Source organism: Bombus pascuorum, chromosome 5 (genome assembly GCF_905332965.1).
Source record: "Bombus pascuorum chromosome 5, iyBomPasc1.1, whole genome shotgun sequence".
Lineage (NCBI taxonomy): Eukaryota > Metazoa > Arthropoda > Insecta > Hymenoptera > Apidae > Bombus > Bombus pascuorum.
Genome location: NC_083492.1, coordinates 12,253,003 through 12,272,318, shown reverse-complemented (window position 1 = coordinate 12,272,318; position 19,316 = coordinate 12,253,003). Strand labels below are relative to the sequence as shown.

The window sequence follows — 19,316 nt, the reverse complement described above, 5'->3', positions numbered from 1 at the left end:
AAAATATATATAGTATGAGCATAAGGACATGTAAATAAATACTAGCCAATTAAAGAATGTACACAACACAATTATATATTAAGGGCCGTTTCGATATTCAATTTATTACCAGTCATTATAATTATGTAACTATATGAAATGTATATAATAATTGTCGAAGGTCGGATTTATTTTGTACAGAATTTTATATCATGGTAACAAATAATTCTTTTTACACAAGAAACATAATTAGTTGATTCTAATTCAATTAAATTTTAATCAAATTTTATCAATACATATACCTTTTAGAGAAATAGTTTTACAAACTATATAAAAATTTAATAGAATTGAAAGTAAGTTATTCTAATAAATATAGCATTAAATTAAAACATTTTGAAAACATGGGTTACGATATATGTAGTTATTAGACCGACGATCGGTGTATACACTCGTGACAAGACTAATATATTTATTTATTTTACTTTATTAAAAATATATAAATAATACCTTTTTGCTTAACAATAAAGTAAATAAGTTTAGATCATTTTTTAGTTCACTTGTGTGTTGTATGTTAAAAGAACGTACCTAATTCGAAATAATGTAAACCAACCCTTAATGAGAACACATACATATGTACTTTAGTCTGTCCAATACGTGTTTGTGAATAACATTTCCAAGGAACTACAGAGTATAGAATTGTATCGACATTTACGTTGTGTCGTCATACGCGGTGTATTTTCACATACTTTGCGTTAACTTACATTGGTGTCTAATTTTCATAATAGTTATAAACATTCAAATTTTTAGTGGATTTTGCTTATTTCTAGCAATTTGGAATTTCTAATGATGTCAAAGTTTTTACTACTCCTTTGCTTTACTGCACTCCACGTTCTGGGTATGAATTTTCAAATACACTTTTATTTTTTCTGCAGAGGATTATGAACATTTTTTATGTATCGTGAAATTATATTTCTTATTTCTACTCTTCCCTGAAACACATAAAACTTATAAGGTCTCTCCTTACAAAGTTACATCAGCTGTAGATTTATGGTTTAATTTTAATTTTGTTATCTTTACTATACATTATTTCTCATTAACGTATTTAGGATATTAAATACAACATACTGTCTTGTGATAAAATATTGTAACCTATGGTAAAATTTTAGAAATCAAAACTATAATAATAAGATATTTAAAATTATCAAATTAATTAATTAATAAGAATTACTACTATTATAAATTATTTTCTATGTAAAAATTCAGATAAAAATATTACTTAAATTAATATTTCAAAATATATTTTGTATTATTTTTATATTTCCTACAATAAATGTTATATATTATAGTTTATAAATAAAATTATATTATTTCATTGATCTAAAAATATCGACACAAGCAAAGATTTTGGCAATTCATATTTATACAAGCTTTTATTATTTATGGTGCTTAACTCTTTTATTGTTATATGTATATCAAACACTAAACGATGTTCACAGGATTAAGGATCTATATTGATGAGTTGTCAATCATTTCAAATTGTATCAAATATGTATATGTGGATAAAAATATGAGTCACTTTGAATAGAATTTGATGCCATAAATCTCCTGCAAATTTTGAAAGTCTTGAAAGTTTTGAAAATCTCAATGGTTTTGGTTATTTTAATAAGTTTTGAAAACTTGTTGTATAGTTGATATTTTATAAGCATTTTAAATGTTCTAACCCAAACAGTATCATTGACATAAAATATTAAATGAAGTCTAGAAAAATTGGGAGATATTGGAAATGCATTTGTGTGAAACAACTTTCAAGACTTCATATAGAGCTCACCCTCATAAACAAGCAACATTGTAGTTAGAGATCATAGTTTTGAACATATATTAAAAACATGTATGCACTGTGCATGTACACAAATTATACAATGTTCTGAATATTAGCATGATGAATTATGCATATCCAATTTATTATATTAACTTAGAAGTCAATGTAAAAGTGTACGATTGATTTGATTATATTTCAATTTTACAACAGGTGAAGGTCAAGAAAATATTTTATCTAAAAATGAGGATATTGTCACTAATGGAACATCTTTACAAAATGAGCAACATTTTGAAACAAATATTCCATCAAATAAGATATTTTCCCCGGTACCTGTGTCAGATCCGTTAGGCACAAACAAAAATAAATTAAAGCCAGAAGAGGCTTTAACGAGTCAAAGTCCTAACCAAACTCGTACAGTTATTCCCAATGATCACCAATCATCTGCTATGTCACTAGATACATCAGCTACCTTAAGTTATACAAATGAAACAACTACGAAACAGATTTTACATACAACAATTAATCCAGCAGTTATACAAGCTACAGTAAATTCTACATTGTCTTCTCATACTGCTAGGAAGTGGGTAATTGGTAATGGAACAGATAAAGCCTGTATTGTAGTACAGATGTCTGTGGAGTTTAATATCTCTTATATTAATGACAACAAAATGGTTTGTATTATTTAGGTGTAGAATATATCATATTATTTAGACATTATCATGGTATATGATAAATTAGAATATATATATAATATATATTTATATATATAATTCTCACCACAGTATAGCGAGATCATAAAATCAATTTGGTATGAAATGAACATATTTAGATAAAGGGATAAATGAATCGGACTAGCTTTTTCGATACTTGAGATTCGATTCGAAGTTCTTATTGTAAATTTGAGATGGATCATATATGTAATTATCTTATACATTTTTAGTGATTAATCTTAGAGGACACACCTTGTATAAGTACAAATTCAACTATATTTCGGAAACTAAAGTCGAGCGGCAGTTATATATATAAATGAAATTATTTAAAATGTTGACCTTTATAATATATATCAAAGTCACTCAAAATATATAATTACCAAATTTATATTTGTACTATAATATTTTTTACTCGTTATTCAATTTAATGAAGTAATAAGAAATTTTTGTTTTTTTTAATTGTAAATGGAACATCGCCAGTTATAAATCATTATCATTGCATAAATCCTTAAAATAGAATATAATGTATGATTTTAAGTAGCCCTGGAACCAAAGATGTCAGTCGATGCTGCTTCTTGATATTTTAAATTAAGATTTCGCTATAATTTGGTACATACTATACTACTGGTGGAAGAAATATAGCGAGATTATACCTGCAAAAATTAATCAGATGTTAAAACATACATATGTATCTCGAAAATCAAACTAGGCAGCAACTCGTGAATCAAATTAGGAATTCTTTGTGCTGTAGTATATTTAAGAAAATTGTTTATAACATTGGTATTGGTTTTAAACATTGGTGGGGTTTTAAAAATATACAATTTGCTACCTTTTATACATATTGCAAATAATGCAAATATATATTACAAATGACATTGGCAATCTAATATTCAAACTATTTTTATAGACGCGATTAGTTTAATTGTCATCATTTAATACTTCAATTTACGGCGTTAGTATATCTCTTTCACCTATAGTATACTATATTATTCAAATAGTAATTGCAAGCTTTTGCCAATAAACTCATATCTGGTTATCATTGAATGAAAAATTTATTTAGAACTTCAACATGTACCCTCACTTTGAAATAATCTAAACTATCCTAATCTAACTGATCATTCAATTAAATTCAGAATAAAATAGTTTGACTTGTCCCAAGGACAGATTAAGTTAGGTTATGTTCTTTTATTTTACGTGTTAAAGTTTTAAACAAATTTTTCATTCAATAATAATCAAATGTTACGCCATACATATATCAACTTTATTGCAAAATGGATCTCTTTTATGTCGTATATTTAATAATTAATAAACAATAACGAGCGACGGCTAAAAGCTCTTGAGCGTTAATAAAGGAGGTGTCCTTGATAACACATATCAAAGTAAAGATCAAGGTCGTCGGATCTGCCTCCCTTGAAATCAACATTTACCTTGGAAATGTCCATTGCCCATTTATGGGTCTTCTTCCCACATAAAAATTGTGTTTGTCCGCGAATTCGCAGGTTGGAAGGTAATCATAATCAGTGAAAATTCGTGGTTTCTATTTTAACGTGTTTACCGCGATGCGATACACTAGTCTTTCACCCAAACTCAACAGTACCAATATTTCCATTGCAAATTGTTAAAGCACGAAGTATTTTTCTTGAAGGGACAAAATATTGTTATGAAGAAATAATTTTCTTTAAGATCATATTTTCGGAGATTTCTTAATTGACAGAAAAAGATACACTAATGTTAATACATATTGATATACCTTTTTATACAGTAAATGAAAAATTTCCTAAATAATTTATTAATGTACTATTGCTAAATTTTTTTTATATTGACAATATTGGCTAAAAAAATTATATCATAGCCATTTGAAAAGATGAATGTTCCATATTATTGTAGAAAAAGCGTTTTAATTATTTTTCATATCGTTTGAATACTATCTACTTCTTATTTAGACCATTTATGTTAGACTATGGAAACCAAAACAATCTTGGTTATTGTGGCAACGAACATCGTACATGATGTGAGCTAAACGAGTATTTCATTGAACGTTTATTGTGCAATTAAAGATATCCATCATCTGGTAATTGTTTTTATCGAAACAGGTATTATTTAATGATCTAAATTAATGAAATATTATATTCAATGAAAATTAATCTTAAGTGAGAATGCAAAGATGCAACACTTTTGTAAAAAGATAATATCTGTTTATATCGTTCCATTTCATATTTAACGAGTTTCGTGATGTGGGATAAATCTCACATTCTCGTCGTTCCAAAAAATGTCTCGTAACACCAACTATGAAAATTAAGTAAAATTTCGCAATGAACGTCTTACTACACATTGTTAAACAGTTGAACCGAAATAGATTTATTCTCTGAGGTAAATTTAAAATTGATGAAAATGTTTTGTGAAATTGTACAAGAGCAACAAATTTTTGAAACTACATTCTTTTTATGTCAATCTGTTGGTTTTGAATGTTAGATTTTGGAATAGTTGAACGCAATTCATTCGAAGACACTACTACATGTATTGTAAATTCAAAGTGTTGTGGCTTGTAGTATATTATCAATATTAGTACATCTTTATATAATGATATAGTGTTCGGTTTTGACAATACGAAAATTAATTGTAAGAGCACCTAATGGGATGCTGAATAGAATTTGTATGTTTCGCGGATTCTATAAGATTAACCTGGTTAACGAATAATAGGAAAAAGAATTCTAGTCCTATCTCATTGGATATTTAATTGACTTTGACTAATGTGATGCGAAGTAACGCTGTAACCTTCAAAGTTCAATTCCTTATAAAGGGTCTATGGCGTAACTGTTGCTACGATTTTTCAGACACTTCCAAATAATGTGATAAAAAAATGTTTCGAATACAAGTCAATCAGCTTCCAATAGGCTGAAAATTAGTACAAAAATAAGAAATTTCCCAAAAGGGATAAAAAGTCAAAGTCACCTTGACTTTTTTAAATGACACTATATATTTTCAATTTCATACTGTTGTAACTGATATTAAGATAAATTCAACAACCTATTATAAGAGTTCCTCTAGGTTTCACTCAACTATTTATATTTAATTTAATAGTTCATATAAAAATAATTATTAATATCTTTATAATGATCAATTAGTACTATATTAATATTGAAACAATAAAAAATATATTTTTTCAGAAATCCTTTAAGGTATTTGATATACCAGCAGACAATGCAACTACGAAAGCAAGTGGATATTGTGGCAAGTTGGAGCAAAATTTGACATTAGAATGGTCTTCTAAAAATGTAACTAATGCTAGTATGACACTGCATTTTATAAGAAATGTAACTGAGAATGACTACTCTCTTCATCATTTGGAGCTTGTTCTTCCACCAACAAATTTTCCAAATACCACACTGAGTAAGAGATCTTAATTATTAATATGTAATTTTAATGTCTTAAAGCATTTCTAGTCATTCATAAGAGAGCGTTAGTTAAGTATATTTAATTACAAAATGAAGTCATAACTGAAATCTGAAATAGTTTGGATAATAATACAATTTCAAACCTGTTTCTTTTGATAGAATGATGTTTTTTATTGCAAGAATCGATTCAATTCATTGTTCTTTACAAAAAGTATTAACATGCTTTGCAAAAAAAAAAAAAAAAACTGCTGGTTTGTGAGATACACCCGATTTTAATGAAATAACATATTTCAATATGAAAAAAACTACATACATTTCTTTCTACGAAATGAAAGAGATTGTAATACCAATTGAAGTATAGAATTTCGTTTCATGCATATTTTTACTTAGAAGTTTGTAGAACAAAACAACGGGAGTAATAAATATCTCAGGATCTAACGATTTTCGTTTACAGCATAAACAGCTTACTACATACTTTTTGTGTAGAATTAAGAAATGGATCGATCAGTACATTAAGAAATATAGTTCTTGAAGAAATGTAGTTGATATTCATGACGTTATGTTGTATCCTATACAATGCGTTTCAATTTTTTTTTTTTGAAACATTTTTTCTTGCAATAAGTAACATTCGAGAAATTGGAAGTCATGAAAATAGGTGCTTCAATCGATATTTCTATTTACGTTTTTTCTAGCTACAAAATGTAAACACACTGAGAATAAATTCAGTCTAAAAACTAAAATACATAACCTTTTAAGAGACCAATTCATTTACGATCCGTGATTTTTGTTATGAGATTAGTCTTTACAATGTGCATAATATAATACAACAAAAAATATTTGATTTTGAAGCTTTGCTTCACAGTCAGTTTTGCACGTTACTTTTCTTAACCTAATCTTGAAACCACAGACATAGAACCCATCTATGATAGTGATGACCTTTTATGCACTTTGTATAAAAACACCAAAAAATGATATTCTTATATAATGAAAAGAGTATATGTTACTAGTTAACAGTTTTATTAAAACATGCATGTAATTTAAAATTCGTAATCTGCAAATATTACCAAATATTAAGAAATTTATTAAAAATACATTAAGACTTTTGAACAGGAGTTTACATTTATATATATGTATGTATGTATGTAAGTAGATTTCATATTTTAACTTTAAAACTTTCTTGTAGTTCTGTGGAACATCTGTTTGTGTGTCGCTTATTTCTAAAATGTCTATCTTGATACATACAGTTGTATGTATGTTAGTATCTTTTTCCATTTATACTAAGGAACAAAATACATATCTTGTAAATATTATATTAAGGCATTAGCTAAATTTTTCTGTAACTAAACATGTTTACAAATTCAATTCTTAGGAAAGAAAAACTGTTTTTCTTATTTTCATTTAAAGGGGAAGACACTGTTATGACTTGAAAGGTAGAGATATATTCGAGTATTTTTTTCAAACAAATATTACAAGTAGAAAATTAGTTTAGTATTATATTTAGTATTGAAGAGCGTGACAAGGACTTTTAAGCCAATATTGTCAAATCGATTCTAATATATTCCTCTTCAAAATTTTCACTTCAATCAGAAAAATGGTTCGTCATTGGCAGTAATTATGTCATACATTGATGTGTAGTCCTATCTAGGGAAATTTCAATATCTTAATAAACAACAAAATGGTGAAGGATTGAAAAGGTTTTTAATTTTTGTGGGAAAATTGAACTGTTTAAACAACAAACCATAAGATCTCTATGTGGTAAAGATAAATTTCTCGGAAATAAGCATTTTCTAAAATAATTGATCTCAATTATTTCTTATTCACTATAAATGAAGTCGAAAAATATCGTTATGAGAAAATATTCGTCCAAAATTTTAATAACAGATATTTTAATATATAATCTATAATTCAGTCAGATATTCTTGAGCAGCCCATATACTCACACAGCAACTTTAAGCATCCTTAAGATTGCCATTGTTGCCAATATTGTTTAATTTTTCATGCGAATAACCCTCGTGCATGCTTTGCTACACTTGGAGCATGGTTTTGCAGATACGTTTCTTATTGGTATTTTTGTAATATTGGCAAGTATATTGCTTCACTAATAGTAATGTGCAAATGCTTTCATGTAACTTATATAACCAACAATGAGGATTAACAACAATTTAAACAGAGAAAATGCTGCAATGTTTTCTCTGCTTTCTGAATAATAATAATAATGTACAAATTCAGTAATATGTGTGTTAATACCATTTATATCTTGCTTGAATATTTTGTTTCTAAAAGATTTAGTTGCTACACAATATATCCTTGCTGTCTGTAGCGTTACATACTGAATATTAGTATACGAAAAATGCAACATTGCCACTAATTTTATAAGTATATGTTTTCATCTATATTTTCTATCTAAAGATATAATCCTTTGAAACATGTGTTTTTAAAAAGAATCTAAGAAAAAGGAATTGACTTGTTCGACCACTTATACTGTTTAATACCTCTTTATAATGACTTTGAGAATGAACATATCCATCATTGCATTTTGCTGTTTTATAATTTCCTGTATCGATTTAAGAAAAATGTATCTTCAAATCGCAGTATCACGCAAGATGACAAATTGATGTATTATAGTAACACATCCCTGATTGCAAAAAATATTGATTGAATGCGAATTAACTTGCTCTGCATAGTTCAGGACACAATATTTTCATAAGCATAACAGCATTTTGTATATGATATGATAGGAAATGTATAAATTATTATGTATTGACGAAATCTGATAAAACAGTGATCACTGAACACTTGCTGTCGAAACATGAATAATATTTAAGTTTCGATATAATTTTAAATAGTGCAGTAGTTTAGTTTCAATAATTAATTTGTTAGTAATTGAGAAAGTATTGAGTGTTCTCTCTCTCTCTCCTCTCTCGTTCGTTTGCTCTTTCTCTCGATGTCATAGACAAATGTTTGAATTAATGAAATGAATTGCGTAAACTGATAATGTCTGATTTGTTAAAATTTTTCACTTGTAAGTATTACGATGAATGAAGCAGCACGAATGAAGTACGCTTTCTTAATTCGTTAAACAAGAATTTGCTTGCGATATCAAGAATAAGACATTAGTGTCATATCAAATACCACTTTTATTGTTAGTATATATCTGAAAAATAAATATTTATATCTCAAAACGGAGAAAATTTGTATGAAGAATCAATGTATTTCACATACGTACTTGCATACACGTGCGCACATTCAAAAGACTTAGAATATTATATGGTACCGATACAAAAAACAATTTTCTAAAATTCCAATTCTCTTTTTCCTCTTGTAATTCAAAAGTAAAATGTAGAGTCAAATATTAGAGTTTTATTAAAAACAATGAATTTGTTAACATTTTTTAAAACTTGGAATACATGAGTCATATGTTGGTCGGTCACCTAATCTTAAAATATCCATCCATTATGTATGTATAATAGTTTGAGTAATGTAATAGATGTTAATACGAAAACTTTACGGCAATTTCTCAGAACTTCAACAACACATTTGTTAATCCTTCTATATCATAGTACATACATATAATTCTTTTATATCTTTACGTACCCTATGTATTTTGTCGTATTATAAATATAAGTGTATCCTTCTTAACAGATGAATCAGTGGTTCTGGCGCATAAAGTACCTAATTTTGTGGTGAAAGTATCAAATTCCTACAGATGCTTGAAACAACAGACGCTCAACTTAAAACAAAATAACAGTAATGAAACATCTGGATATCTAAGTATATCAGATTTCCAATTTCAAGCATTTAAAGTAGATAATTCTACTGTTTTTGGTTTAGGTAAGTATAAAATATTTAAAATAATTAATTGCATATGATGCAGAAATTAATTTATTTGTATAGTATATAGTAAATAGTGGAAAGGTTACTGGTAAAAGGTTTAAAGGGTATTTTTATCAATCAAAATAAGATAAAAACGAAAAATAAAAGAATTAAGACTTTGATTATTAATAATAGACATTTAAAAATGAACCTCAAAATAGAAATTAATTCAAGGAATGGGGACATAACGTATATGTTTCAATGCAACAACACATGTTCGTAGCTTACTTTGCATTATTCACAGCCAAAAAGATTGTAACATTCTGTACCGTAAATGATTTTATATTTTATCGTACATATTATAGATTGTGCATTTATATACATACTTATAGAAATTCATAAAAGAATATCAAAATCACAAAATATAATATAATATAATATAATATAAGATACAAGATAATAAACTGCCGAATAAGTGTTGTTGCATTGAGAATCGTCTTGATTCGATTAGATTGTCTTATATATGGTTCGTATAATGCGTCAAAATTAAATGACTGGGAGGACAGTATGATTAATAAGATCGATGAACTTTTTTGTTTTTTTACGAAATATAACTATATGATCCCTTTTGAAAAATACCAATAATCTTAAAATCTCGTAAAAAAGTGACACTGAGAGAAAAATATTTTTACTGTTACACGTGTTCGTTGAAACAGTGCAACTTTATCATCAGAGGTTATTTCATACAACAATAGACAGATATTTAGCTCGTACAACCTGTATATCCCTTTGTGTAAGGAGATTTATCAGGTCTCATTGTCAGGGACATTTCGATCAATTTTTTAATATCAATAATAAAAGAGCAAGAATGTATATACACAAGTCATCATTTATGAACAGAAATATATTCCGCGAGTTTAGATACAATTTTGAATAGGAAATTGCATTTAAATAAAATATGCGCGATATTCGTGACTATGAAAGTGAACAGTGGGTCATGGTAGTAGTAATAGTCGTAGTTAACGCCACGACTCTGTCACGTAAAATTCGTGATAAAAAAGGAAGAGCTGAGCAATAGCTTAACTTGACTGTCCTTTAATATTTTTATATGCTTTTATTCACCAAAGTGGTTAAGTACAATATTACAATGAAGTTACAAAGTATTAAAATAGTTGTCTAAATCACGACCAGGACTGTACCCAAGATTAGTCCCGTGGTCAAATGCTCGCGGTTTTTATATGTTGAGTTTGTAGGAATTGAGGGGCAAGAAGAGGATCCTGAGTGCCCTACGTAATGGGGAAAATTTGGTGTTGGGTTATGTGCAAAGGTAAGGTCAAAGTCTAAAGGTTCATTGTTAGGTAGTGTGGAATGGTATGGATTTGGGTATGGTTGCTGTCACAACTTTATCTAAATCCTGCAATGTCCTACTTTGTATTCTTTTCATTTCTTCTTTTTTTTTTATTTTTATAGAAAAAATTAATAATAGTCTTTGATTACCCAAAGATTATAAATAAATTCTCGATTTTCAGGTTTCTAGTTTCTAGGCAATGTGTTTAATAATTACATCTTTTATGTCTTATATTTTTGCAATAACTAGGTATGTTTTACCATTACATCTTTACGTTAATAACATTACTATAGAGAGAAAAAGAATTCCATGTAAAAAATTGATACGCTATAGAGGAAGTCTTTGGATATGTTTCTCAAATTTTTATACATTCCATATTGATCAAAAACATGAAAAATCAATAAAAATAGCTTCTTGCTCTTAAAAAGATTGTTATAGAAAGCTTAAAATATTTTGAACAACTTTGAAAATAAAAATTCACTTACTAATTGTAAAAACGTGTCAAAATCAGCGAAAATTAATGATATTTTTTTAACTATAACTATTAAATTTGTTCAAATATATATTACTTAATTGAAAATTATATTACAAGTGAAATTATGAGTTGAAAAAGTATAATTTTATTAACATTAGTGATCATGCATTATAACCTTTGTCTCCGTGTGCAAAAATTTATATTACGTGAAATTAGTTTCTATTCTAAATTGCGTTAATTCTCACGCTTTCCGTGTCTCATTTTGTACGTCAAGATTCCACAAACGAATAAAGGCATATAATAAATGATAATTTGGAATATTATGTTATAAAATATATTTTATATAATATAAAATACGAAAAATGCTGGAAATATAAAAAATATGCAATGATTATTGTTTAAAACATCATTAGCGTTATTAATATTTATTAATTATATTTGTTATTAATTTTCAGCTAAAGATTGCGCTTTTGATACACCGGATGTTGTACCAATAGCAGTAGGCTGTGCACTGGCAGGATTAGTGGTTATAGTGTTGATCGCATACTTGATTGGTCGTCGTCGAAATCAAGCTCATGGTTATCTTAGCATGTAACGTTAAAATGTTTTTATCTTTAACTTGTTTCGTGTAATTCAATGGAAATTTCCTTATTTAGTTTATATTATGTATCGTAATGTTAACTGCAAAATCTGGCGAGAAATATTTCTCAAAAATTATATGTTAAACATTACAATTCAAAGATATTTAAGAAGTACTATTAACAGAAAAATAAAGTTATGTAAAATTTATGATTATTGCAAATCGTGTGTACGATGTTTTTCAGTTATAAAATTTTTTATTTACATATTCAAATAATAAAGTGATACCATATATAATGTGTACAATTTATTATTATCGCTATTGTTATTATCGGTATTATTAATATTGTTATGTAACGTTGATTACTATTATCATTATTTTTATTAATAGTACTACTATTGTTTCGTATCGTTCGTCAGAATGTTTTATTTTCCATAATTTACGTTACGAATTGAACGCTTTAAAAAATTAGTTTATTGTTTATCAGCGGAAACATACTAGGTGTTTGACAACAGAATTTTGGGCATTGTTTCTATAAACAAAAATAACATGTAAATAAAGAATAAAATGATTGTGATTTGTTTTGTAGTAGCTGTTAATATTTAAAAATTGACCAAAGCATTCCTAAAATTTGATAAATCTTATACGAATGAATGCAAAGCAGTTTAGGCGATAAAGAACATAGTAATCTTTAAGCCCAATAGCACATGTTGAGCAACTTAGCTCGTACTAGTCCGTAAAGGGGAAGATTATCCCCATTCAATGCGATGAATAATCCTATAATATTTTATAACAAAAATTGTAAATGAAATATATTGAAGGGGGAGGTGCACTACACATATCAAAAGGGCCGTACTCTTGGGCTAATCAAGATACCAGTAGTCTATCATTTAATGATCCCTTCCCTTTATCTCCTCTTGGTATGAAAGAAAAAGCCAAATAAAATATTAAATCAACCTATTTATTAAAACCTGTAAGAGAATATCAAAACACATTATGGAATTTTCAAAGGAATTAGTGTTTCTTCGAATTGATTTTGATAGGATGAATTTATTTATTTATTTTCAGCCATTTTTAAGATGTCAGCGTACCTAAAAGCGAAAAAGAGGTAACATAACGTGCACTATGCACGCAATATATAGATAATACATACAAACCATTGAAAACACAATTCACATATAGGTACACACGTGTACGTACAAAATAAAACATGAGAGATCAAGAAAAATATTAAAAACAATGGAATATTAAATTAAGCTTATAATAGAACTTAAACCTTAGAACTTAAAACAAGAACATTACTATTCCTATAATTATAGTACAACCATGCGGAAGATGATTCCTCGTGAAAAAAATAAATCGAAAACCAGAATAAACTTTTTACATATAGATGTCTACACACCCTTATTGCGTACCCTCAATAGTATTAAGGACCCACCATAAATCTTGGCATTTTCATAGTTAAGGTTCTTCAGACTAAACAAGTATCTTTTATTTCGAGTGTTTTTTAAATTTATTGTCTACTTCAGGAAGAAGAGAGAAAGTTGTTTTTTCTCACGTACGGCATCTCCCGCTAGCAGCTTTTTTTCTTATCCAATCAGAAGCAATGACTATTGTGTTCATTTTCCTAGTCAAAATTGTCATCAACAAAACCGATGGTCCCGTGCGCTAGACACACCCATCATTAGCTTTCCTCTGCCACAGCATCGTCACCGAACTTTACTAGTTTCTCGCCTTTAGATCAGTCAACATCTCTTTACTAGGTCAAGTGGTCAAGTCGCTAAATCGCTGAATACATCTCTCGGTTCATATCTTACTTGCGATTTATACCTCTCGCGACACCGTAAGTCACTACTTGCAGATTTCTTCTACTACTATTAACATCGTGGTCTTGCTAGCAACATTTCGAGTCGAACACTTGTAACCTTATTGTAAACGACATTACAATTCGACATCGTAACTTACTACGCGAGTCTCTCCGAATATTTATATTCTCCGTGAGACAAGTTGTTGGAATAAAGTGTATATTATAACCTGTTAAACTGTGTTATACTAATTCAACCACCTCTATTATCTTAACCGAAATAGGGGATCGATCAGTTCGTGGCGTCGATAATCGAATTGTACCGAGAATTTATGGCTCCCGTTGACGCGCCTCCTCTGCGATCGCGTCTCTCCGCGAACGATCGAACAATATGAGACTTCATTTTCGAACGAAAATGACCTTGAAAATCTGTCCACGTGAACTGGTTTTTATTTTACATATTTTTATTTTCCTTATACTTTTTTATAGCAATCAATTACACAGAGGAAGTTTTGGACTCAGATGTCATAATGAAGAAAGATTATACAAAGTATAATTCATGTGCATTATCTGCAATCATGCCGCGTATTATGCACTTTCGTTTTTATTTTACAGATAATACACATACATCATCATCGCATCTGCCCTAATACAGAGTTAAAATTTACTTTTGATGTCGAATCACATATATATAATCCCCACATGGCATTCTCATAGCGCGCCATGCAGCGATATTGCCTGTGAGTTGTGGTGTGACGAGTGGGATAATCATCCTGTATTATGTTTACTATCAATCTATTACTTTTTAAAGAAAATACATTTTTCAGAAACAGAAACATGTGAGATTTTCATTGAAAAATCTCATAGACTATTTTTATCTATAATTATCAATCTTTTTACGAGGTTTATAATTTCTTTCACACTTAATAGTAATAAGCCTTGTAACTTTGATATTTACAAAGGATGATTTAGAACTGACATATAATGGGTAACCTTGTGTTTACGAAGAACAGAACATACGACCTATTGAAAGAAAGCTATGGACCTCATAATCCGTTATCTCGTGATACATCTCGAGTGCACAGGTAAATTTTCATTGATTATGTAATGATGGCAGGATAGATCTTATAAAAGAGTGACGTGAATTATCTTGAACAAACCAATGTATTCTAACAGGATATTATAAATACGACATAGTAGTAGGAAACTCAATCTTTTTTTTTTTTTTTTTTTTTTTTGTGGAGGAAATCCGCACGGACACCCGTCGCCTCTAGGGGGAAGAGCGACGTGGTAATGTCGGACTCCAACCGACTAAAACCTCCACAATGACCGTCCCTATTGCAACCGAGGGGTGCCCGGGAACCGCTGTGGCGACACACCGGGTCCCCTACACACAATATTCCATCTGAACTACGTCTCGCCCTCTCCCAGGGGCCGCCCGGATCCCCAACCGGACTGTTTGGTGCCTCCCGGGTGCTGGAAGGTCCAGCACCTAACTTCATTCCCCTTCGGAGGTCGCTGCGGCTCTCCCGCACCTCATATAGGCGCGTCCACGGGCACCGCCGCGACCTCGTCGGCCAATCCTCTCGGGATGGGAGGCCCGCTCCCTCTCCCGCTCCGCCGCCTCCTTCCGCAGTATAACTAGCTCGCGGAAGGAGTCTACGGCCTTCCTGCCCCTCTCGCTCGTCAACAGTGCTTCAAAGATCGCCGGTGGCGAGAGGTCGAACCCTATTTCCCCGATGAGAGAGTGTCACGGCGCTGCCCAGCCGGGCAATGTTCCAGAGTGTGCTGCGCCGAGTCCACCCTTGCGTCGCAGTGATGGCAACGCGCGGTCACCTCCTTCCCGATTCGGCGCAAATACTCGCCGAAGCATCCATGTTCCGTGAGCACCTGCACCTGCACTCTGTAGGTCAGGGGAGGTGCGCCTCCGTCCAGCCAAACGTCCCAGTTTGGGAGGACGGCCCCGTGGACCCTCAGCCCCGGTGCGCCAGTTCTTATGTCAAGGCCGGCGCGCCATCTGTCGAGCAGCTCTCGCCGAGCCCGCGCCTCCGCGTCCGCGTCATTCGCTTCAACTTCGCCCAGCAGACCCCGGTTGCGGAGATAGATCTCGCGACATCTCAGGGCCTGCAGCTCGAACGGGGGAAGTCCGGCGAGCACCGCCGCTGCCGCCGCCGAAATGGTGCGAAAACCCCTCGTGATTCTGATGGCCACCGACCTGTGCAGTCTCCTGATCGCTCGGAGATTGCGGCTGCTGGCCCTCAGGTCCCCTGCCCCGATCGGAGCTCCGTAGAGGAGCTTTGCTCGCACCACGCCGGCGTACAACCTACGCACTCCGACACCGGGCCAGCCCAGCCGAGGTAGCAAACGTCCCAAGGCGTTCGCCGTCGCCTCGACCGACGGTATTAGACGCTCGAAGTGAGCGCCGAATGTCCAGTGACTGTTGAGAGTCAGGCCCAAGTATTTCATACTGGTCCCGACCCGAATCTCTGCCCCCGCCAACCTCAGGCGATAGTCCGCCGGAGGCGTCCCATGATCGACCCTCCGGCAAAACCACATCGCCTCGGACTTCTCGGGGGATACCTTCAGCCCCAACCCTTTGTTCGCGGCGACCGCGCCGGCCACCGCCAGTTCCGCCAGACGGACGGTCCTGCCCCATGTCGATCCCCACACTAGCACCAACGTGTCGTCAGCGTAGCACGTCAGCGCCGAGTCCGGGGGCATCGGAGCCCGAAGTACCGTGTCGTACGCAATGTTTCACAGCAACGGGCCCAGTACCGAACCCTGCGGGACGCCACGGCACACCGCCCTTCCCATCATCTTTCCGCCCCGCCCGGTGTAGACGATACTACGGTGTTGCGATCGATCTCGCAAACTTTCACGCCGAACAGTGTTTTGAAAGAGCAGAGTGTTAACATGTAACATTTTGATTAATTATTTAGAACTACTATGTTCTATATTACTATTACATATTACACAATATGTATACAAGGTTTTTTTTTTAGTTTATTTTGGTTTTTTACAATTTGTCCTAAAGGACATTTGGTAAAGTGTTATATCTTATTGATAAAAAAAAAATAAAATAAAAATAAATATAGCATGTGGGTGGTTACCCCCAGCGGTGTGCCATCTTCGTGTTTTCTAAGTTATATCTTTTATGTAGTATACAAGGTGTTCCAAAAAGTTGTATCTATACACATTTTGAATGGTTATAAATTTAACATTTATTAAGATGTAAGTAAGATTAAATCTGCAAATTAAAGAAAACAGACACTGAATCTTTTTAGTTTCACTGAAGAAATATTAAAAAATAATAGGATGATCTGTACAAATGGATCCGAAATCATATATGAGTATATTGGACTTCAGGATCTGTTTGTACATTTCATATCTTCCATTTTACCCAAAATTGAAAGCCTTCATCGATCTACTTATCGCGGATACTAAAATAACCATTTTTAATTTGAAAAATAATGAATTCATTAAAAATTTGGAGTATGAAAGCGATCATCGTGCTCTGATATACGAAATTTCTCTTTCCCAATAAAACAAAATTATTATAGAACCAAAACTTGTGGACAATAACATGAAATTTAATTTCAATAAATGTAACTGAGAGAATCTTCATTGATATCATATCATTTGATCATTAAATTCCAATGAAATTGGAAAATTTCTATCCACAAGTAGTACAGAAATATTAATTACAATTGAAAATGATGCACCCAAAATTTCAAAGAATTTAAATTCAGTCGATAGATATATAACCCGAAAAATAATGTCCTTAAAACAAGTTAAAGATGATTAAGATGATTAATTGCGCTAGGAAGACGTGCCACGCATGTCAAGATGCTTTTGTTCCAAAATCGCCAGCGACGTGTATAGCACGTCGATAGACATTTGTCGCGTGTTATATTGTAGCGCTATCCAAATTCAGTAGTAGATATGACATAAAAATTAACAACCACCAAAACCCACTGGTTATCCAATTATTTGACACGACGGGTCAGATTCGCAGGCTAAAGAGACATTACCCTCTAGATTTAAACATTAGATTCAGCTAGAATCAAACATACGATAAACACTTATTATTTACGTTATAGTACTACGCCAGAATAATTTACTTATAATTTTCAGTGAGAATTGATTGTAAACTTCTTCCAAATAAAAAAAAAAAAAAGATAAATATGCAAGTGCATCACTTTATAGATACAGATACTTTTGTGATATTTCTGTACGTGTTTATAAGAAATGTTGAATGTGATAAGAACTTATTTCATATTTTGTTTGCAGTATTGCTTTGGTAACTTTAATCTATCATATCTAATTATTAAAATTTTAGTTATTAAAAGTTCCAAATGTATCTGTCGAATTTAACGTATGAAAGATAAAAATTGTCTTTCTTTGTTTTCAATACGTTAATTTGACAAATTAAAGTTAATATATCTTCTAAACTAACCATTTTTCAACTCAAGTACGTAATACCTACCAAAAAATAAAAAATAAAGAAGTTTCATTGTTGCATTAGCATTGTCTCACCGATCCGAAGGTGATACAAATCTTGAAGGAGGAGCCATCGTGTCACATTACTCGCTGGTTCAAGAGAGAATCACACCAGTAATAGGGATAAAGCATGTAAAGTTATTGAATCTATTGGTTAGATATGATTTTAGGATAGAGTAGTACAGATCATCTTGCCCGAAGAATAGGGTCTGTGTGTGGTGAGCCACGGGGCAGAAACCATTGGAATTTTTACTGTCGAGTGCCGTTACAATTATTTCTTTTTAAGAAGAACTATACAATTACTCTATATCTCTATTAGGTAAAAACGTTCATCCCGTGACCGCGGCTACGTTCGAGGACTAGTTGTCGCCTCGAGCTCAAGCTCATTATCGCAAATCTCGGACAATTATAATTGGGTTAACTTATAAAGATTAAAGTATTGGGGATTTTCTAAAGAATTCCAAAGGGAAGACCCGGTGTCCTTTCATCTCCGACATATATTTAATCATCATTTATTAAGTATACGAATGTGCTCCAAATTATATCGTGCTTGATGTTATTTTAATCAGAAAAATGTAACAAATATGTTGGTAAAAGTTTCATTCATCAAAAATCAAACAAAAAAGAGTTTGAATATTTAGGGTCTCTTTTTAAATTTAAAGGTCGCAGCTTATCTTTATATATTTTTTATATGTTACCGAACGCTTCGATTCTTAGTTCTTCTTTGTCTTTCATTCTCGTTGTCTTTTTATACATTCGGCACATCTAATGTCTCAGTTTCCAGAAATGGATTCATTTTTACATTTGAATATTTGCAAAACTAGTTTTGTATCCTGAAAATTATGCGAGATCGATGACTATACATGTGTAGAGGAAAAAGTTATTCAGAATCA

The 19,316-nt window shown here is 31.6% G+C and overlaps 2 protein-coding genes across 4 annotated transcripts in view; both read left to right on the top strand.

Annotated features, from left to right (window-relative positions):
• LOC132907531 (trans-1,2-dihydrobenzene-1,2-diol dehydrogenase-like) overlaps nt 1–19,316 on the top strand; it is a 216,956-nt gene that overhangs the window by 75,806 nt on the left and 121,834 nt on the right. The gene's annotated exons all lie outside the window — the stretch shown is intronic.
• On the top strand, nt 622–12,415 carry LOC132907533 (lysosome-associated membrane glycoprotein 1). The gene is made up of 5 exons (XM_060960723.1): nt 622–874; nt 2,009–2,469; nt 5,676–5,898; nt 9,546–9,734; nt 11,995–12,415. Exons 1-5 carry the CDS (start codon nt 823–825, stop codon nt 12,132–12,134), a joined length of 1,065 nt encoding a protein of 354 aa, XP_060816706.1. The 5' UTR covers nt 622–822; the 3' UTR covers nt 12,135–12,415.